General features: G+C 46.7%; 1 protein-coding gene across 3 annotated transcripts in view; it reads left to right on the forward strand.

Moving 5' to 3' along the window:
- Positions 1 to 22,588, forward strand: part of PLCB2 (phospholipase C beta 2) — a 73,230-nt gene that overhangs the window by 14,789 nt on the left and 35,853 nt on the right. For all 3 annotated transcript variants that reach the window (XR_006282302.1, XM_038405936.2, XM_043517365.1), the window contains exons 4-8: positions 6,292 to 6,432; positions 11,598 to 11,677; positions 18,006 to 18,059; positions 21,439 to 21,514; positions 22,152 to 22,252. Coding sequence is in view for 2 of the 3 variants with exons in the window: in XM_038405936.2 (XP_038261864.2) it covers positions 6,292 to 6,432; positions 11,598 to 11,677; positions 18,006 to 18,059; positions 21,439 to 21,514; positions 22,152 to 22,252 (452 nt within the window). In the remaining variant the exon portion in view is untranslated. The remainder of the gene's footprint in view (positions 1 to 6,291; positions 6,433 to 11,597; positions 11,678 to 18,005; positions 18,060 to 21,438; positions 21,515 to 22,151; positions 22,253 to 22,588) is intronic.

Consider the following 22,588-nt stretch of genomic DNA (forward strand, 5'->3'; position numbering starts at 1 on the left):
CAGGCTCCCTGCTTGCCTAGCTCCAAACGGCTCCCGGAAGCAGCCGGCATGTCCTGCTTCTAGGCGGAGGAGGGATCAGGGGACTCTGCGCGCTGCCCACACCCGCAGGTGCTTGCCCCCGCAGCTCCCATTGGCCGCAGTTCCCAGCCAATGGGAGCTGCAGTGGAGGCGCTGTGGAGGCGGGGGCAGCATGCGGAGCTTCCCTGATTGCCACTCTGCCTAGGGGCTGCAGGGACATGCTGGCCGCTTCTGGGAGCCGTGCAGAGCCTTGGGAGGCAGGGAGCCTGCCTTCATCCCACTGCGTCACTGATCAGACTTTTAACAGCAACCGGAGCCGCCAGGTTCCCTTTTTGACCGGGCATTCCGGTCGAAAACCGGACTCCTGGCAACTCTAAGGATCAGTGAAGTCTTTCCTGATCATACCAGGGGCCTTGCTGCGTAGGCAGAGGCAGAAAGGGAAGCATGTGCTATACACATACTCCTCTGCATTAGACAGAAACCACAAAATAAAACTACAAGACTGTGCTAGAGATTCTTACTCTGTTATAAAATAAAAGTCTTCTGAGTGATTTTTTTAAAAGTCTCTGTTCCAGTCTTTCCCCTCCCCTTCCCACACTTCAAGTGCATTCATGTTATGTTGGCTGTTGGAATCACCCTATGAGAGGAGGCACTTTGCTCTTGGAAGACACAGATGCTAGTTTGATAGTCCTGGGGTGGTATCTATCTTTTCCTAAAGGTAGATGTTTACCACAGACTCAACTAGCACTGAACTCTATAAAAATATAATAGAAAATGCCTGAAAAATAAAACCTTATAATTTATAGCATGCCTTTGGTATGTCCATTGCATTTTACAAGCACATAAGAAGTTCCTGGTGCTGAGCTATTTTGAAAATCTGGCCATTTACAATCTAAATGTGACCAGAAAACTCAGTGACAGGAAAGGAAGAGCTGGGATTTGAATTGTAATAGAATACAAGCATGTATTTGCATGTGTTTTACAAGGATATATCTTTACTGCAGATAGCCCAGCCGATAACCCAGGTGTTGCCGTGCTCCCCTTCTCTCCACGTGTAAGGCTACTGTTGACCCCATACTAAAACTTAGTGGGGGTTTTTGGTTGGCCATCTCCCAGTACTAAAAGGGGAAGGGTCGATGAGAAATCAGGACTCTGAGACTGACAGTCTGCAAGAACAATGGGGAGAGGCCAATGCTCCAGATCAGCCTGATTGACAGGTGGGCAGGCTAATGAGGGAACAGACTACAGACAGAGTGGGGCTGAGCTAAGGAGAAAGCAGGAGCCTGAGCTGAGCTGGGGGGCAGGGTCATGCTGGCCAGAGAGAACCAGAGAAGCAGCCCTGAGAGCAGATCTGTGTTGGGAGGAGAACTGCAGCAACCAGAGCCAGAGGGGCCAGAGAAGCAGCCCAGGGGTGGGAGGCAGAGCAGCAGCGGTGCTGAGGCCGAGTGGAGCTGGGGTTAGGGCTGGAGCAGTCCGGAGCCGGGTGCGGTGAGCAGCTTGGAGCGGTGAGCAACAGGGGACCCTGGGCAGCGGGCCCAGCGCAGAGAGGTGCCTTGTGGGCCGGACTTGGAGGGGGATCCTAACCCCAACAGGGGGGCTGGCTCTGGGAAGAAAGGGCCTGCCACCTAGAGCCTGAAGGCATGTGGCCACCACCAGAGCAAGTGTCTGACCTGCAGCATCCCTGCAGCACAACCAGGGCCTGGACAGGAGGCCTGGGACAGGAACAGACTGTGAGGAACAGACTGTGAACTTCCCTTACGTTCCAGAGACGCTGGTTCTGATGTCCCTGTCCCTCAGAGCGGGGTTATGTGTTTTCCTTAACCATTTTTCCTTATTTTTTCAAAATTAATTGCTGTTTAATAAATTGTATTTGCTTTGGACTGTGTGGAATGATCAGTGGGTCAGGGAAGCATTCAGAGCAGAGAGAGCACCCCAGAGTGGGGACACGCTAGACCCTGACCTAAGTGACCACCACAAGGTTGGGGGTTTGAGCCCCAGAAATCCTGGGCCCAGCCTTGTTGGGGTTACGAGGACTCTGCCACACAGGAGAATGGAAGGGGAACCCTCTGGATTAAAGGAGTGGGAGCAAGGACTCAGATCCTTTCGCTAGCCCGTTTACCAGGGTAGTGTATAAGCCAGGAAGGTTCCCCACAATAGCGGGACCATTCCCCTGCTTACACACGCACAAAAATCTCTAAGCCTGGTTAAGAAGGTGCTTTAAGCCTGAGCTAGCAAGCACAGCTGAGGGCATAGCCTTGATCTTGGGTTTTGCTTCTGCCTGGGCCGGCAGCCCACCTTACTGTGTGGTGAAAAGGCAGGCTAATCAAGCACTGGTGCTGGTAGACCTCCAATCCTATCCCACAGTTTTACCTGGGATGTACTTTCTGGTCTAACTTCTCCCTTCTTCTGCACTGGCTTTTTGACCTCCTGTTTGCCTGCTTCATTTCTGCTGCACTTATACAGCATTTGAATGGAGGTGCTGTCCAAGAAGGCTTCCTCTTGTGCTGCCAGTTGGCCAGAAGGTGTGATGTCAGTAAGACCCATAATTTGGGGGAATTTGTATGCTTAGTGGACAAGAAAGAGAGGGAGAAAGAGCAGTCCCAGTCAGTTGCACTGCAAATCACTTTGAGGTTTGCAGACTGAATTCCTTAATGACATTCTCATTAAAAATTCTTGCAGCCAAATGTTGTTTTCTTTTGCCTTCAGAGCTGTCTGCATTAATATGGAGTATTTCCCCTTGGAAATTATTTACCTAAAGCATTGTTCTCATGTTCTTCCTACAGACAGCAGCTCCATGCTAGGTAAGAGAGCACCAGGCAAATGAATTAATAGAGTGGTCCAGTTTAATGCATCACTAAGAACTATAGGATAGCACACCAGAAATTCATCCCAGCACATGGGCTAGTACAACACCAGTGTGGATGCAATTACATGGGTAGCACTTAGCATGGATGGAGCATCCCCACTGCAAAGCTAGCCACACCAGGCTAGGCTAGCTTGGGCTTACTGTGAGGTGAAGACATAGAATCATAGGACTGGAAGGGACCTTGAGAGGTCATCTAGTCCAGTCCCCTGCATTCATGGCAGGATTAAGTATTATCTAGACCATACCTGACAGGTGTTTGTCTAACCTGCTCTTAAAAATCTCCAGTGATGGAGATTCCACAACCTCCTAGGCAATTTATTCCAGTGCTTAACCACCCTGACAAGAAGTTTTTCCTCATGTCCAACCTAAACCTCCCTTGCTGCAATTTAAACTCAATGCTTCTTGTCCTATCCTCAGAGGTTAAGAAGAACAATTCTTCTCCCTCTTCCTTTTAACAACCTTTTATGTAACTGGAAACTGTTATCATGTCCCCTCTTAGTCTTCTCTTTTCTAGACTAAACAAACCCAATTTTCTCAATCTTCCCTCATAGGTCATGTTTTCTAGACCTTTAATCATTTTTGTTGCTCTTCTCTGGACTTTCTCCAGTTTGTCCACAACTTTCCTGAAATGTGGCACCCAGAACTGGACACAATACTCCAGTTGAGGTCTAATCAGTGTGGAGTAGAGCGGAAGAATTACTTTTCATGTCTTGCTTACAACACTCCTGCTAATACATCCCAGAATGATGCTAGCTTTTTTTGCAACAGTGTTACACTGTTGACTCATATTTAGCTTGTGGTCCACTATGACCCCCAGATCCCTTTCCGCAGTACTCCTTCTTAGGTAGTCACTTCTCATTTTGTATGTGAGCAACTGATTGTACTTTACTTGGGCCAAATTCAGAGGTGAGTGAAAGTGATTCTAAGAGACTGCCACTCACACTTTCCTCAACTTGTAAGTTACACTACTGTAGACTCAGTCTCCCTTATACCTACACCCACTAGACATCACCTCTGAATTTGGGCCACTATGTTTATGGTAGCAGATTAGAAGTTTAGCTGCACATATGCAGCTAGAAGTCAGGCTGGCTTCTGCTGCCACCGAAGTCAGTGGCAATTTTGCTATTGACTTCAAGAGGGGCAGTATCAGGCCGTTTGTTTGGTTTTGGCTGGAGGATTACATTTATATAACAGGTTTCAGAGTAGCAGCAGTGTTAGTCTATATTCGCAAAAAAGAAAAGGAGTACTTGTGGCACCTTAGAGACTAACAAATTTATTTGAGCATAAGCTTCGTGAGCTGCATCCGATGAAGTGAGCTGTAGCTCACGAAAGCTTATGCTCAAATAAATTTGTTTGTCTCTAAGGTGCCCCAAGTACTCCTTTTCTTTTTTACATTTATATAGTGAATTTAATGCACTTCTTTCATGATTTGTGAATGTTACTTATTTCACTGTAAATTGTGGTGCCCAGCACCGCAGCACCTTACATTTGGGAGATTTTACATGGTGATGAAGAAAATTAATGAAAAATTATTCTACAAAGATTCTGTAAAAATTGACATGTATTATCCTTAACGTGATCCAGTAATGAAATACATATTACACTAATCGGAGAAGTTCTATACTTGTCCAACTCAGGCTCTGGCAGGCCACAAATGTGGGGTGGGATGGAGGGGAGGCAGGTTCCAGAAGTGAGGGTCTCTGACACTCATTTTACAGAGGGACAAACTCCAGGAACTGGCAGCAAGTGTGACTCAAGACACAGGGAGAGAGTCCATCTCTCAGATAACCGGGTCCTAAACCATGGAGGACTTTAAAGATCATAACTAACACTCCAACTGCATTGGGAAGAAATAATGTTATGGTGACGTTGGAGTAAGAGTACTGCTTTAAGGCTATTGTGTGATGCTGACAAACAGCCTGTTTGTAATAAACTCAGGAATCCTGCTTCAGTAGTGTCTGTCACCTTATTCCATACATTACAACATCGGCAATGACTGCAAATTTGGACTGGAGATAGGGTTGCCAGGTGTTCGGTTTTTGACTGGAACACCCAGTTGAAAAGGGACCCTGGCAGCTCCAGTCAGCACTGCTGACCAGGCCGTTAAAAGTCCAGTTGGTGTGGGGCTGGCAGGCTCCCTACCCAGCTCCACATGGCTCCCAGGAAGCAGTCAGCATGTCCCTCTGGCTCCTAGGCATAGGGGCAGCCACGGGGACTCCACACACTGCCCTTGCCCCGAGCACTGGCTCTACACCTCCCGTTGGCCAGGAACCACGGCCAATGGGAGCTGCCAGGGTGGTACCTGTGGGCAGGGGCAGCGCACAGAGACGTCTGGCTGTGCCTCCGCCTAAGAGCTGGAGAGACATGCCAGCTGCTTCCCCAGAGCTGCCTGAGCTAAGCACCGCCTGGAGCCCACACCCTGAATTTCCTCCTGCACCTGAACCCCCTGCCCCAGCACTGAACACCCCCACACCCAAACTCCCTCCCAGAGCCCATGCCCTGAACCCCCTCCTGCACTCCAAACCCCTGCCCCAGCCCTGAGACTCCTCCTGCACTCCAAACCCCTCATTTCTGGCTCCACCCCAGAGCCCGCACCCCCAGCCAAGAGCCTGTACCCCCTCCTACATCCCAGCCCCCTGCCTCAGCCCGGAGCCCCCTCCCACACCCCAAACCCATAATCCCCAGCCCCACCCAAGAGTCTACACCCCCAGCCAGAGCCCTCACTCCCACCCCCTGCACCCTAACCTCCAGTCCAGAGCCCCCTCCTACACCCCAAACCCATCATCCCTGGCCCCACCCCAGAGCCCACATCCCCAGCTGGAGTCCTCACCCTCCCTGCACCCCAGCCCCCTACCCCAGCCCAGAGCCCCCTCCTGCACCCTGAACCCCTCATTTCTGGCTCCACCCCAGAGCCTGCACCCCCAGCCCAGAGTCTGTATCCCCTCTCACACCCCAACCCCCTGCCTCAGCTTGGTGAAAATGAGCAAGTGAGGGTGGGGCAGAGCAAGCGATGGAGGGAGGCAGGATAAAATTAGCAGGGGCAGGGCCTCAGAGAAGGGGCGGGGGAAGGGTGGGACTTTGGGGAAGAGGTGAGACAAGGCTGTTTAGTTTTTTGAGATTAGACAATTGGCAACCCTCACTGGAGATCTCTCAAGAAGAAAGTTTCTCCTGAGATCTCTTGGTCAGATCAGAAATGCCAGGCTGCTCTAGTACCTCTTCACATTCCCACTGGACCAAGGAAGTACAGGGGCCCACTGTAAAAATGAATAATATAAAAAGTTTTCTAAAAACTTTTTCCAGCTTCCATAAGGGTTCAGTGCAAATTTGGGTAAAGGTTTGGGTTAGGTCTTGTTTTCTGGTGTCAGTTTACCCATCCCCCTTCATTTGTACCTTGTTTCCCTTTGCAGAGCCAGAAGCTCCGAGAGGTTTTTAACTTGGATTTCCCAGACAACAACTTCCTGCTCAAGACTCTGACTGTTGTGACCGGCCCCGATATGGTGGATCTCACTTTCCACAACTTTGTCTCCTACAAAGAGAGCGTTGGAAAGGTACCTGAGACCTCAGGGAATGGACCACCAGGGACGTCTAGGAATGGCAGTATTAGCGGAAAGAGGGAGGGTGGGAATTCTAAATCCCTGTTTCTTGAGCATGACTGACAAGCTTGCCAGCTGCAAGGGACAGGAGTCCGGTTCCAAAAGAGTGGGGGGTGCAGTGCCCTTGAGCTCCAGCCTGGAGCCCTTTCAAGTGGAAGGAAGGAATGAATGTGCTGCTGCTGTTCACTTCATCATCCTCCTTCGTGCAGTTTCATAGATACTAAGGTCAGAAGGGACCATTCTGATCATCTAGTCCGACCTCCTGCACAGCGCAGGTCACAGAATCTCACCCACCCACTCCTACAAAAAACCTCACCTATGTCTGAGCTATTGAAGTCCTTAAATCATGGTTTAAAGACTTCAAGGAGCAGAGAAGCCTCCCTCAAGTCAACCATGCCCCATGCTACAGAGGAAGGCGAAAAACCTCCAGGGCCTCTCCAATCTGCCCTGGAGGAAAATTCCTTCCCGACCCCAAATATGGCGATCAGCTAAACCCTGAGCATATGGGCAAGATTCACCAGACAGATACTACAGAAAATTCATTCCTGGGTAACTCAGATCCCATCCATCTAATATCCCATCTCAGGGGATTAGTCCTATTTATCCTGAATATTTAAAGATCAATTACTTACCAAAATCACATTATCCCATCATACCATCTCCTCCATAAACTTATCGAGTAGAATCTTAAAACCAGATAGATCTTTTTCCCCCACTGCTTCCCTTGGAAGGCTCTTCCAAAACTTCACTCCTCTGATGGTTAGAAACCTTCGTCTAATTTCAAGTCTAAACTTCCTGGTGGCCAGTTTATACCCATTTGTTCTTGTGTCCACATTGGTGCTGAGCTGAAATAATTCCTCTCCCTCTCCTGTATTTATCCCTCTGATATATTTATAGAGAGCAATCATATCTCCCCTCAACCTTCTTTTAGTTAGGCTAAACAAGCCAAGCTCCTTAAGTCTCCTTTCATAAGACAAGTTTTCCATTCCTCGGATCATCCTAGTAGCCCTTCTCTGTACCTGCTCCAGTTTGAATTCATCCTTTTTAAACATGGGAGACCAGAACTGCACACAGTATTCTAGGTGAGGTCTCACCAGTGCCTTGTATAATGGTACTAAAACCTCCTTATCCCTACTGGAAATGCCTCTCCTGATTCATCCCAAAACCGCATTAGCTTTTTTCACAGCCATATCACATTGGCAGCTCATAGTCATCCTATGATCAACCAATACTCCAAGGTCCTTCTCCTCTTCCGTTACTTCTAATTGATGCATCCCCAACTTATAACTAAAATTCTTGTTATTAATCCCTAAATGCATAACCTTACACTTCTCACTATTAAATTTCATCCTATTACTATTACTCCAGTTTACAAGGTCATCCAGATCCTCCTGTATAATATCCCGATCCTTCTCTTGGCAATTGGCAATACCTCCCAGCTTTGTATCATCTGCAAACTTTATTAGCACACTCCCACTTTTTGTGCCAAGGTCAGTAATAAAAAGATTAAATAAGATTGGTCCCCAAACCGATCCCTGAGGAACTCCACTGGTAACCTCCCTCCAACCTGACAGTTGCCTTTCAGTAGGACCCGTTGCAGTCTCCCCTTTAACCAATTTCTTATCCACCTTTTGATGTTCATATTGATCCCCATCTTCTCCAATTTAACTAATAATTCCCCATGTGGCACGGTATCAAATGCCTTACTGAAATCTAGGTAAATTAGATCCACTGCATTTCCTTTACCTAAAAAATCTGTTACTTTTTCAAAAAAGGAGATTAGGTTGGTTTGGCACGATCTACCTTTTGTAAAACCATGTTGTATTTTGTCCCATTTACCATTGACTTCAATGTCCTTAACTAATTTCTCCTTCGAAATTTTTTCCAGGACCTTGCATACTACAGATGTCAAACTAACTGGCCTGTAGTTACCCAGATCACTTTTTTTTCCTTTCTTAAAAATAGGAACTATATTAGCAATTCTCCAATCATTCGGTACTACTCCTGAGTTTAAAGATTCATTAAAAATTGCTAATGGGCTTGCAATTTCAGGTGCCAATTCCTTTAATATTCTTGGATGAAGATTATCTGGGCCTCCCGATTTAGTCCCATTAAGCTGTTTGAGTTTCGCTTCTACCTCAAGATATGGTAATATCTACCTCCATATCCTCATTCCCATTTGTCCTGCTACCATTATCCCTAAGATCCTCTTTAGCCTTATTAAAGACTGAGGCAAAGTATTTGTTTAGATATTGGGCCATGCCTAGATTATCTTTAACCTCCACTCCATCCTCAGTGTTTAGCGGCCCCACTTCTTCTTTCTTAGTTTTCTTCTTACTTATATGGCTATAGAACCTTTTACTATTGGTTTTAATTCCCTTTGCAAGGTCCAACTCTACTCGACTTTTAGCCTGTCTCACTTTATCCCTACATGTTCTGACCTCAATTAGGTAGTTTTCCTTGCTGATCTCTCCCATCTTCCACTCCCTGTATGCTTTCTGCTTCTTCTTAATCACCTCTCTAAAATGCTTGCTCATCCAGCTTGGTCTACAACTCCTTCCTATGAATTTTTTCCCCTTTCTTGGGATACAGGCTTCCGATAGCTTCTGCAGCTTTGATTTAAAGTAACCCCAGGCCTCCTCTACCTTTAGATCCATAAATTCTTCAGTCCAAGCCACTTCCCTAACTAATTTCCTTAATTTTTGAAAGTCAGCCCTTTTGAAATCAAAAACTCTAGTTGCAGATTTATTTTTGTTAATCCTTCCATTTAGTTTGAACTGAATTAGCTCATGATCACTTGAGCCAAGATTGTCCCCTACAACCATTTCTTCTATGAGGTCCTCGCTACTCACCAAAATTAAATCTAAAATGGCATCCCCTCTAGTCGGTTCAGCAACTACTTGATGAAGGAATCCATCAGCTATCGCATCTAGGAAAATCTGAGCCCTATTATTATTACTAGCACTGGTCCTGCAGTCTATATCTGGGAAGTTAAAGTCTCCCATGATCACGCAGTTTCCATTAGTATTTACTTGATTAAAAACATTAAAAAGGGCTCTATCCATATCCAAATTAGATCCCGGAGGTCTATAGCACACCCCAAGCACTATCGTAGGAGAGGCTTTACTAGTTATCTTCCCCAATGTAATTTTTGCCCAGACTGACTCTGTCTTATCCATTGCATCGCTTCTTATTTCTTTACATTCTACCTCATCATTGATATACAATGCTACTCCACCACCTTTACCTTTGTTTCTGTCTTTCCTAAACAGCACATACCCTTCAATACCTGTAGTCCAGTCATGACTACTATTCCACCATGTTTCTGTTATCCCTATAATATCTGGTTTCACTTCCTGCACCAGTAGCTCTAGTTCCTCCATTTTGTTACCTAGGCTCCTCGCATTGGTGTACAAACATCTTAATTTTTGCTGTTTAGCTTTGCTCACATTTTGTACCCTATTAGGCACAGTCATTCTACAGCCAGTATAACCTATTAGACTAGTATCCACACCGCCCTCGCTCCTTATATACATTCTCCTACCCACAGCTGTATCCTTTCTTACTTCGTCTTCTTCCTTCTCAATGCTAAAATCTGGTGTGGAGATTACCTGATCTCCCAACCATCTCCCCCTAATTCCTAGTTTAAAGCTCTCTTTATCAGTTGTGCCAGCCTTGATCCTAGAAGTCTATTTCCTTCCCTACTCAGATGAAGTCCATCCTGAGAGAACTGTCCTCTGTCTGTGAATGCCTCCCAGTGGCCATGCATCCCAAAGCCCTCCTTATAGCACCACTGCCTAAGCCATCTGTTGACAGTCATAATCTTGTCACACCTTTGTTGCCCTTCTCTAGGAACAGGAAGGATCCCACTAAAGATCATCTGAGCCTCAATTTCCTTAAGCGTCTTCCCCAGCCTAGCATAGTCTCCCTTAATACTTTCCAGCGAAAATCTAGCCGTATCATTTGTTCCCACATGAAGGATAATTAGGGGATTCTTTCCCGCTCCCTTTAGGATCCTTTTCAACCTCAGGTCTACATCCCGTATCTTAGCACCCGGAAGACAGCACACCCTTCTATTCTCTGGATCAGCTCTAGTTACAGGCCTGTCTATTCTTCTCAATAAAGAGTCGACTATCACATAGACCTGCTTTTTCCTGGTGACAGTGCTATTCTCCAGTCTCTCCCCTGTTCCCTCTGGCTGCAAGTTCTTTCCATTCCTGTTTTCCCTTATAATCCTCTTCAAGCCATCCTGTATCCTCCTGGGGCTCATATTTGGTATAGTCTCCCTTGACTCTTCCGCTTTTCCTATAGGACTAGCCTCTCTTCTCTTCTTCCTTACCCTTCCACCTTCAACAAGTACCTGGTGAGCCCCTTCTTCATTTTCCAATTCTGCAAACCTGTTCCTAAGCTCTATTTCTCCTTCACTAGCCCGTCTTTTCCTCTGCCTGGTTCTTTTAGTCACATGCTTCCATTGACCACTTTCCTCACCCAGTCTCCCCTCAAAATTCCCCAGCCCTGCTTCCATCTGTGAGTCTGAGCTTTTCCCTTCAGATACCTCATATCTTTGCTCCATCATCTGCTCAAACCCCTTCCTAAAATCAACGAGACTTTCCGCCTGCATCTCCAAACCTCGGATCTTTTCCTCCATCAGCTCTATCAGACGGCATTTCATGCAGAAAAAACTCTTACCAGGTCCCCCCTCCAGGATCATGTACATACCACAGCTTCCACATCCAGTCATCCTCAATGTGTCTTTCACTACAGGAGTCACTCCCACAGCTACATCCGTATCTGTCATCGCCTTCCCACCTTCTCCTCCAACAGAACTCCCACTCAAACTCTCCTGTTTACAGCTCTGTTTGCTAGCTCCTGTGCCGCTGCAGCTGTCTGTTAAAGTTAAAGTGGACAAAGCAAAGGATAGGAGGGTATGTTCAAGATCCCACTGTAAGCAGGTGTAGAAACAGGAGCTAAAGACTAGGCAGGTGGCAGGGACTGGAGGGTGCACACTGCTCCTCAGGCTGTGAGGACGGGATGGGAGGTCAGCACCATTCAGAGTGCAGATGCCACGTCTTGATTGGTGCCACTTTTCTGACCTCTGATTGCATTTGTTTTGTTGCCAGAGCTGGGCTGAGGATATCATGGCCATCGTTAGAAACCCACTGACATCCAATGCGTCTCGCTACACCTTCCTGGAGAAAATGTAAGTGGCTTCCAATTAATGTTACTCTTTAATACTCCAACCCATTGATCTCCCTGCCTGTCTCCATAGAGAATGATGCCAGGGTGGGCTCCTTGGGAGCAAAGGGCTTCTGTAATTCAGCAACAAACCTTGTCTGAACTCATTTGCCCATAACAACAGGTGCAGTGTGGTATCTGGGCTGTATGTCACTTTGGGTGCATGTACACTGCACCCTTCTTTTGGCAGCATGTAGGGTGTATAGCAGCATAGTCTCCGTAGAACGGGTATAAATAACAGTGTAAACGGTGAAGCCTGGCTTAGGCGAGCAGAGTAAAGACATGCTTGAAGGGTGTGGGTACATACCCGAGTACATGCCCTAGACATTTCTCTACTCACCCAAGCCATGGCTACCCATTTACACTGCTATTTTTAGCAATGTAGCATCCTGCTGCCTCCCCATTTCCGGAGCCCTTCCCCACACTGAAGGAAAGGCTCTGGCAGTGGTGAAAGGCTGTCCATTACTTGCAATGATTGGCTGTGGTCAGTTTGGAATCCTTGAGGCGTCTTCTTTTGCTTGTGCATCTGCCATCTGTAGTTTGCTCTGTTGATTGTTCTTTCTGAGAAACAAGCTGTAGATGTTGATGGTTTCTGTTGAAGTCTCCACTGTTGGTCTCAATCGCATATGATCTGGGTGCTGAATTCTTTTTCTTTATGGCAGCTGGCATTATCCATTCTTTTTCCTCATCCAGTTTGACATGAACATAGTCTCTAGACCTGGCAGTTTTCTAACTGAGTGACATCTGTTGTAAAAGTGTTCATAAGCTTTGTTAGCCTTTTTTCCCATTTGGCTACTCTCTTCATTCCTGGCCACTTTGGAAATAGATTCTTTTCCAAAGATGGAATGGTAGGTCTGAGTTGTCTTCCCATCAGAATTTGTGCTGAACTATATCCAGTAGCGGCTATTGGTGTTGATCTGTAACACAGAAGAGCAAGGAAAGGATCTTCCTGCTGTAAGATTTTCTTAACCTTCTGTACAGCTCTTTCAGCCTCTCCATTTGCTTCTGGGTAAAACAGGCTGCTACTAATATGGTCAAAATCATATTTTGTTTGAATGACTGAAATTCTGCTGCAGTGAATTGTGGTCCGTTGTCCATCACTAGTTGTTCTGGAATACCAAAGTGAGCAAAAATGGACTTCAGTTTCTCAATAACACTGTGGCATGTTATGTCTTTCAAATACACTGTTTCTACATATGTGGAAAAATAGTCCATGAAGACCAGGTAATGATGTCCTCTGAATTCACATAAATCTTCAGTTTTCAGAGTAGCAGCCGTGTTAGTCTGTATTCGCAAAAAGAAAAGGAGTACTTGTGGCACCTTAGAGACTAACAAATTTATTAGAGTATAAGCTTTCGTGAGCTACAGCTCACTTCATCGGATGCATTTGGTGGAAAAACAGAGGGGAGATTGATATACGCACACAGAGAACATGAAACGATGGGTTTTGTTTCATGTTCTCTGTGTGTGTATATCAATCTCCCCTCTGTTTTTTCCACCAAATGCATCCGATGAAGTGAGCTGTAGCTCACGAAAGCTTATGCTCTAATAAATTTGTTAGTCTCTAAGGTGCCACAAGTACTCCTTTTCTTTTTATAAATCTTCAGTGAGTCTCTTCCAAGGTCCATCTGGTAGAGGTGCTGTTATTAAGGGTTCCTTGTGTTTTGTTGGTCTGTTAGTTCTGCAGTGTTCATGTGCAGATGCTTTATTCTTTATCTCCTTGCTGATGCCTGGCCACCAGGTTGGCCCGTTCACAGCATTTAATTAATCCTTGATGTCCTTCATGGATGAGGTTTAGGATTTCTCCACTCATTTGTCTGGAATTACGATGTAAATTACCTTTAATCACACGTCCATCTGACTCATTCAATTGTCCACGCACCACAAAGTAGTCTCTTATCACTTCCTTAGTGTCCTTTAGATACTCGAGTCAGCCGCCTCATATGTAACTTGAACTTCTTGAAGTTGAGTGTCTGTTGAGGTTGGGTTTTTTTAGCTGGAGGAGCCCCTTTTCTCACACTGGTCTGTATGCAGCCCCAGTATCCACATATGCCGTTATGTCATCTTCAAGCTCACAGGTAGCTGAGTGTGATGCTGGGCTCTGTGATAGAGTGTCTGCTATCACCAGATTTTTCCTAGGAACATATTTAGCAACTGGGTTAAATTTAATTAACCTTAGCAGTAGATATTGGCATCTGAGCAGTGCTTGATCCAAGTCTTTTCCACTGATGAGGGTTACAAGCTATTTATTTGCTGTTACCAGTCCACACAGATCTCTGTAGAAGTTCTCACATGCCCATATACTTGCCAGGCACTCTTTTTCAATCTATGCATATCAATTTTGTGCTTCTGTAAGTGTGCAAGAGCTAAATGCAACTGGCCCCCACTCAGAGCCATGTTGCAACAATGCCCCACCTAGGTTATAGCTCCTTGCATCTGCACTGACCCTTGTTTGTTCACATTACAGTACTGGAGAAATGGAGCAGTTGAGCTCAATCCTTTTACTTTTTTGAAGAAAATGTCTTGATTTGACCCCCATAGCCAAGATGTGTTTGACTTTAAGGGTATGTCTACACTGCAACTAAACACCTGTAGCTGGCCTGTGACAGCTGACTCAGACTCAGGCTGCAGGGTTGTTTAAGCAATGTAGACATTTGGGCTTGGGCTGGAGCCTGGGCTCGGGGACCCTCTCCCCTCACGGGGTCCCAGAGTCTGGTCTTCAGCCTGCTCCTGAATTTCTACACAACAATTTAACAGCCATGCAGCCCAACTCCATGAGCCCAAGTCAGGTGACATGGGGCAGCCATGGGTATTTAGTTGCACTGTAGATATACTCCAACAATTCATTCAGTGGTTTTATCACTGTAGGAAGGTCTTGTAGGCATTGACCAAGGTAATATACTAGTTCAGTATATATATCAGTTCTGGTTCATTAGCTGGTGCATTTCATTCTCAGATTGCTTTTACTTTCTCAAGGCTAGGACTGATTCCATCTCTGTTTATGGTCTGTCTCAAAAACAAAATTTGGGGTAGGCAGAAATGCATTTTTCCTTGTTTAGCTTCAGTCCAGACTGATTAAGCTTAGGACTTCATTGAGGTGTTTGTTGTGTTGAAGATCCATCCAGAATATCATCCATGAAAACTATAACGTCATTGGTGTTCATTAACAGTTCTGCCATCTTTCTTTGGATAACTTCAGGGTGCACTGGTAATCCCAAAAGGTAATCTTTGAAAGCAAAATCTCCCAAAGGGTTTGATAAATATAGCACTTGCTTAGCTAAAGAAATTGTTTAGATATCCACCCGAGGCATCCCTTTCACTTTGGGGAGAAAGTCTTCCAGTGTTGGGAGGATATATTTTTCTCTCATACTGCTTCATATAGTCTTTTAAGATCTACAAAGTCACATTTTTACATTTTCTTTATAACTGTACTATTGGCACACACCAGGCTGTTGGCTCAGAAATTTTCTCTAATAATCAAATCCACTCCCTTCTATTTAACTTGGTTTCCACTTTATGATGTAATGGGGTAGGAATCCTTCGAGCTGTAAGTATGTATGGTTCAGTATTGTCCTTAAAGTTATTTGTACTGGATCGCCTTTCAAAAGTCCAGTATGACCTAATATTCCATCAAGTTCTTCCACTTGTCTCACTAGGCCCATTATGGCTGCCACACTGCAGCTGAGAAGGCTGTTGGTCTGTGGTACATAGATCACATACAAAGACAAAAGTGATGCATCCAGATCGTAAGTTATTTCTGTAGTGGACTGGCCCATGAAGGTCAGAATACTGTCAGAGCTGTCTCAGGTAACTTCAGCTTTGGGAAGAGTTGAAGGTAATTGTAAGTCCTTCTGAGATGACTGTGAGGTCAGCTCCTGAGTCAATTATAAAGACAATAGTCTTTCCATGAATAGTCACAGGTTTCAGAGTAGCAGCCGTGTTAGTCTGTATTCGCAAAAAAGAAAAGGAGTACTTGTGGCACCTTAGAGACTAACAAATTATTAGAGCATAAGCTTTCGTGAGCTACAGCTCACTTCATCGGATGCATCCGAAATGCATCCGATGAAGTGAGCTGTAGCTCACGAAAGCTTATGCTCTAATAATTTGTTAGTCTCTAAGGTGCCACAAGTACATGAATATTCAGTTCACTCTCCAGGCAGGCTCTCTGTCATCACAAGTAATAGATCCCAGAAACAATGGCTCTTGATTGTCTGTAATGTGAGTCAACTCCCTCATTGTTTTGGTGCAGCAAACAGCTGCAAAAATGTCATATTTCATGCATGCATTATGCTGTTTGCCTGTGATTGGACATGCAGCACCCATTGTGCATGTAGGCCTGGAATTGTCTCTCTTGGGATATGTCTACACTGCCCATGTTACAGCGCGGCCACAGCAGCGCTGTGATGTGGGCAGTGTAGACACGCTTTATCACCGAGGTGAGCTCATCCTGGCGATAAAAAAAACCCATCCCGAATGAGCGGTGGTAGCTTATTATTGGGGAGCGCTGTCTATACTGCGCTTTTCAGTGCTAAACTTTTGTCGTGCGGGTGGGGGGGGTTCACACCCCTGAACAACTAAAGTTTTAGCGCTGAAAGTGGCAGTGTAACACACAGCTTTAGCCTCAGAGTTCTCTCTCCTTGCCTCAGGGGTTTTATGACAATGACTTTAACTCTCAGTGTCTGTTTATAGCTTAGCGAGTTTCAGGGTTTTCAAGTGCTCCTGCCTTTTGTTATATTGTTGACTAATTCTGACTCTTTTGCTAGCTGCATAGCTGTCGCTAGTGTTAAACCTCTCTTCATTTGTAGCTGCTGTGAAAGGTTTTATCTGCTAACCCAAGTAACTACTAGCCTGTCTCTGATACTATCATGTTTGCATTGCCAAAAATCAGTTTTCAGAGCTCTTATAAAACATTCATTATTTTCCCCCTGGGTTCTTGAAGTCTCTGGTGAAAACATGCTCTTCATAAACCACATTTCTGAGCTATAAAGAATGCATCTAACATAGCCAGAACCCTTTCATAGTGATCTCCATGACTGTCTTCAGTAAAGTCAAAGGATTTAAAGATATGCTCTGCCTGCCTTCCCCATAGCATATATTAGCGAAGATCGCTGTATATCGCCAGTTTCTTTGTGGAGTTTTTTGCAATTCAAATCTTGCAAAATACTGCTTCCTTTCTGTCCACTGGAAAGGTTGTCAAGCTGAAGTTCTCTGGGCACTGAAAGTGGCATATTGGTGAGATCCTGCAACCTTGTTGCTGTTCCTTTTGTCTGCAACATCTGTTGCTGTTTTGTGTCTGTTCTTAATTACTTCTGACATCATGTCATGCTCCTGTACCAGATGTGGACTCGTCCCAGAACTTGCTTATACATACCAGCTATGTTCATCATAAGATCCTTTAATGCTCTGCCTGTATGATTGAGGGTTGTTAAAAAAGGGATTTTATGCACAGTGCCACCTAGTGGCTGAACAGCATAATACAATTTAATTTAGCATGCCATTACAGCGGGAAAAGGCTCTGTCACTCCCCATTTACTGCAGCGGGGAACGAGCTCCAGCAGCAGGGAAGACTCTGGTGGAGAGAGGGCAGCAGAGAAAGGCTCAGATGTGGTGTGCTTTTCACTGCAACGTGCAACTACACCTAGACTACCTGCCACTGCTGGTGGTGTGTAGTGTAGACATAGCCATAATGAGAATGACTGAAACCAAAGTACATAGTGAGCCAGTTAAGCATATGCTTGGTATTATACAAAAGCAATTAAATCAGAGCCCCAAGAGTTATATCCAGGGAAGATTCCTCCAGCATCACATTAGCCCTGACACATGCTGAAGTCTTTCTTTCCAGGACGTGTCATATTATTTAACTGATCACAGGGATCATTGTAGAGCAACAAATAAAACCACCTCTCTTAGGTGTTTCTCAAGCATTTCTCATTGTGGTACAGAAGTATTTATATACTGTGCTGACTGCCTAACTTTGTCTGCCTCCTTCCCAAAGAGTGGGACCAAACCTCTGCTGGTGGGTAGCATCTCAAAATCTGCCAGACCTAAAGAAGAGCTCTGTGTAGTTTGAAAGCGTGTCTCTCTCACCCACAGAATTTGGTCTAATCAGAGATATGACCACCTCACCCACCTTGTCTCTTTCATATCCTGGGACCAATGCGACTACAGCAATGCTGCAGACAGGACTCTATTGGCAGTTAACATCTGAGTTTCTTTCCCTCTCCCTGAATCCTGGTATGTGGGGTCTGGAAAGGTTATACAGCATGTTCTTGTCCAATCTGCTCTTTTCACAGCCTGTTGAAGCTGAAGATGCAACTCAGTGCTGAAGGAAAAATTCCTGTCAGGAAGTGAGTACAAGGCATTTACATCTCATTGGTGCAGGTTGAAAAAACAGAGCAGATGGGTGAAGGGACGAGAACCCAGCCTGGCTTTGTCTGCCTTGCTGCACCCGGAGGAAGACATTACCTCCTAGGGATTCGGGTTCTTCCCCAAGAGAGGGAAAGGGACTTCTGTCTCTTCTGGCTGTCCCCAGAAGGGGGTTAGGCCACAGGGGACATGCCTGGGGAGATCCCACTAGCAGTGGCTACCCTCCTACTGCAGTAAGAAGAACCCTGGGATTAGCCCTCTGATCTCAATTAGAGTAGAGATCAACAACCAGGTCTGGTCTGGGTTGTATAAAGCCTCATTGTTGGGTTTTGTTTTGCAAAATCCAAGGCTGGGTAAGATCCAATCTCATTTTAACCACACTCCCAAAGCTTAAGGGGTTCTGGTCTGGTCCATCTCTAAATGAGCTTTCTGCCTGGGCTGGCAGCAGTGCTGGCATGCCTGTGTTTCTTACTGCCCTCTGGGAATTCTGAGCTGATTGGTTCTTTAATTTGTTTTCCCATTATCTGCGTATAAAAATCTTTGGGCCTTATCCCAGTTTAATACCAGTGTATCTCCACTGATTTCAGCAGTTACTCTGGATTTACACCAATGCAGTGAGAGCAGATTTGGGCTTGAGGCCCTATTCCCCCCGTGTCCTGTGCTTGTGCTGGTGCAGTGATGGAGGAAGTGTTTGCACTCCCCTGCTCCAGAGCAGGCTACTTAGCTCCTGGTGCACACCTGGGCAGCCATTGCAATAGTGTAGAAATGCTGGGACAACAGGACTCTCCTGACTATGCCCCCAACCCCACCGTGGTCTCCCTTTACACGCTTTAATGGGCCCTCCTGCAGGGGAGCATGGAGCTGTCTCTGCCTCTTAGAAAGAGTCTCTTATGCTAGAGATATTCCTGGTGGGCCTGATGACCCCTTTGTATTGGTTTAACTGGTGCAATGCAAAGAGGCTCTAACACAGGGTTGATTTTCCCCAATGATGTATAAATTCTCTTCTATATTAAGAGGAGGGGCCTCATGGACACTTTCTAAGAAGTTTAAAATTGCTCTGCCCTTGGTTTGTACCTTGCTATAACCCCACAAGAGGCAATTGCTAATAACATATTCTAATGTATTACCTGCTATGTCTTATCGCTTAACTATTCCGAGCAGGATCTGTGCCTGCTAACCATATACTGGAAGGTTGATTATTCCTCAATCAGAGATTATTTAAAAAAAGCTATAACCAGAAATTCATCTGTCAGAAATCAGGCACATTCAAAGTACTCCTTAGAACATCCAGTCCCTTAATGAATTAGCCACAGAATACAAGTGTTCTTAAAATCAACCTTTAAAGTACAGCTGGTCAGCATTAGTGCAGTGAAAAAACAGCTTATTCATCAAAAAAGGTTTTCAAAACTATCCTGCATGCTGTACTCCTCCCAAATGTCCAGTCTCAGCTTGGTTGGTCTTTGGTGGACTGAGTAGAAACAGGGGTTGAAAGTGCCATATCTATAAAGCATTATCTCACAGAGACTCCAGCCACTAGGGACAGAGGCGCCAAACCAGGACTGCCACACTGGGAGAGAAGGGATAAAATGGAACCTGGCCAGGGCTAACCCTGCCTCCTGGACCCATAACTGTGCTAGGGGAGACACCCCCCACATACTTTAGGGGCACTAGGACCCAGATGGTGCCACTTCCCCTCCCCCCCATGTGGCTTTGGGGGAGAACTACAGAGAAGCCAGCAGAGACCCCCCCCCCCCAGCAGGACCTCTGGATAGTCCAGTCAAACTGTACCAAATTCTCAGACTTTCTCTGGCCTGTACTGACTGTCCCTTGCCCCTTACTTCCCTTCCACCACCTTGCAGTCCCTGCCACCACAGTTTTAGTTCAGACCTGCCTCCTACCCTCTTCCCCCCACCCCTGCTTTGGCCCCTTCCTCCCTGCTTTCCATTTAGCTTATCCCCTTGTGACAAAGTGACTCACCAGCCGCACACCCCTAATGGCTCAGCACCGTGTTGTAGGGTCTTCCTCTCCATTACCCCGCACTGCACCCTGCGCCTACCTGTACATCCCCATTATACCTCCAGCAGCAGGGCTCCTATAGCAGGGGTGGGGCAAACTTTTTGGCCAAAGGCCACATCTGGGTGGGGAAATTGTATGCAGAGCCATGAATGTACAGCTGAGGCAGGGCGCTGGGATGTGGGAAGGAGTGGGGGTGTGGGAGGAGGTGCAGTGTGCAAGAAGGGGCTCAGAGCAGGGGATTGGGCGTGCAGGAGGGGATGCATAGTAGGAGGGGGCTCAGGGCAAGGGGTTGGGGTGCAGGAGGGGTCTGGGGTGTGGTAGGGGGCTCAGGGCAGGGGGTTGGGGTACAGGAGGGGTGCAGCAGGGGGCTCAGGCAGGGGGCGAGCGGGCTCAGGACAGGGGGTTGGGGTGCGGGGTGCAGGAAGGGTGCAGCCGGGAGTTCAGGGCAGGGGGCTAAATGCAGGGGGTTGGGGTGCAGGGTTCAGGAGAGGTTCGGGGTACGGGCTCCGGCCTGGCGCCACTTACCTCGAGTGGCTCCAGGGTGGCAGCAATGCGCAGCAGGGCTAAGGCAGGCTCCCTGCCTGCCTGGCCCTCGCCGCTCCCCGAAAATGGCTGGCATGTCCGGCAGTGGCTCCTGGGTGTGGGCTGGGGCAGGCGCTCCACCATGCACTGCCCTCGACTGTGGGTACCACCCCCCAAAGCTCCATTGACTGCGGTTCCCCATTCCCAGCCAATGGGAGCTGTGGTGGGTGGTGCACAGAGCCCTCTGTCCCCCCTTCCCCAGGGGCCTCAGGGACGTGATGCTCCCCCAGGGGCTTAAGGGACACTTTTGGGACCGGCACGGGGCCGGGGCAGGCAGGGATTAGCCCCGCTACGCCACAGGGCTGGCAATCCCGCAGGCCAGATTGAAAGCCTTGATGGACCAGATCGAACCCGTGGGCTGTAGTTTGCCCTCCCTTGTCCTATAGGGTCCCCAGCCGAAACTAAAGTTGGCCTTGGTTGGGGAAACCTCTGAATTGAAGCAGCAGTGGAAATACCTCCTGTAAAATATTAAGTCCAGGTCCTCATAGGTATTTATGTATTGTTATCAATGGGAGTTAGGCCCCTAAATACCTTTAAGCATTTTGTACATAACATCTCACCATGTATCTGTTCTTTTTATATCTGTGACCCAGTTTTACATTCACACCTTTTGTCCCTCTCTCTGATTGTAGCTCCCACTACCCCACCCCATCTTATCCAACCCCTCTGACTGCACCTGCCAGCAACCCCAACCTCTGCTCTCTCTCACTGCTCTTCACAAATTGTCATTTTGCAGACTCTAACTGCCCTTCTCTCTCTCAGTATTTTTCAGATGTTTCCTGCAGACAGGAAGAGGGTAGAAGCTGCATTACATGCTTGTCACCTTCCAAAGGGCAAGGTGAGTGACTTCTTGGGATATTCAGAGGTATCCAGAGCTACAGGACAATTCCTTCACTGGCCCTGACCTCTTGACCATGATGCTGCTATCCCTAAACAGCCCCAAAGAGGTAGATTTCCCAGACCAACACTCTAAATTACTGTGAAACTCTATAGTCTGTACCATGTTGTAGCTTTACCCCATCCCCAGCCATGATGACATCAATTATTATTTCTATTACAGTGTCACTGAGGGCCCCAAAGAGCTGACAGTCTCAATAGATAAGATAGACAAAAGGGAAAAAGAGGCACAGAGACTTGGCCAAGGTCACTCAGCAAGTCAATAGTGGAGTCAGGAATATACCCCAGATATTCTGAATCCCAGGCCACTGCTTTATCCACGCAACAACTGCGCCTTCCCAAGGGACACTAGGGACAATTCACAACTACCCCATTGAAATAGCTTCCCCCAAAGCATCACAAACTACTTGCCCTATTCCGCTAAGCGACATCTGATGCTCTGTGTGTTACTTCACACCACCACAAACGGCTCCACATCCTACGGAGCAAGGCAATAGGAATATGGACAACTGGCTCTAATAAGGAAGTGATGGCAGACATGGGTTTGCAATACTTGCGAGCTGTGGTTTCTTTTTCAGAATGATGCGATCAATCCAGAGGACTTCCCTGAGAAAGTGTATAAAACCTTCCTGATGAACCTGTGTCCCCGTCCGGAGATCGATGAGATATTCACCTCTCAGTGAGTCTTCTTCATGCTGCAGGGGCAGGCTTTGTTTCATGAGAGGAAAAGACAGGCAAAGGGGGAACAATAAAGGAGGAAGATACGGTACAACTGAAGCAAGATGACTGGGGTGTATGAAGTGATGTCATTCTCAGTCCTGCTCCTAATGTGCAGGTGTCTGCATCACCAATGGAATTGACATGCTTATTGACAGCCTCAATAGAGAGGGCAAGGCCTGGCAGGGGTATGGAGACGGATCTACCCTCTTCATTGCTCGAGGTGGCCACAGGTCAAGGCTGAATCAAATGGGTGGGAAGTGTGCACTGCTAGTTTCTACACTTGAACCTGTGCAGT

This window comes from Dermochelys coriacea, chromosome 6 (assembly GCF_009764565.3).
Source record: "Dermochelys coriacea isolate rDerCor1 chromosome 6, rDerCor1.pri.v4, whole genome shotgun sequence".
Classification (NCBI taxonomy): domain Eukaryota; kingdom Metazoa; phylum Chordata; order Testudines; family Dermochelyidae; genus Dermochelys; species Dermochelys coriacea.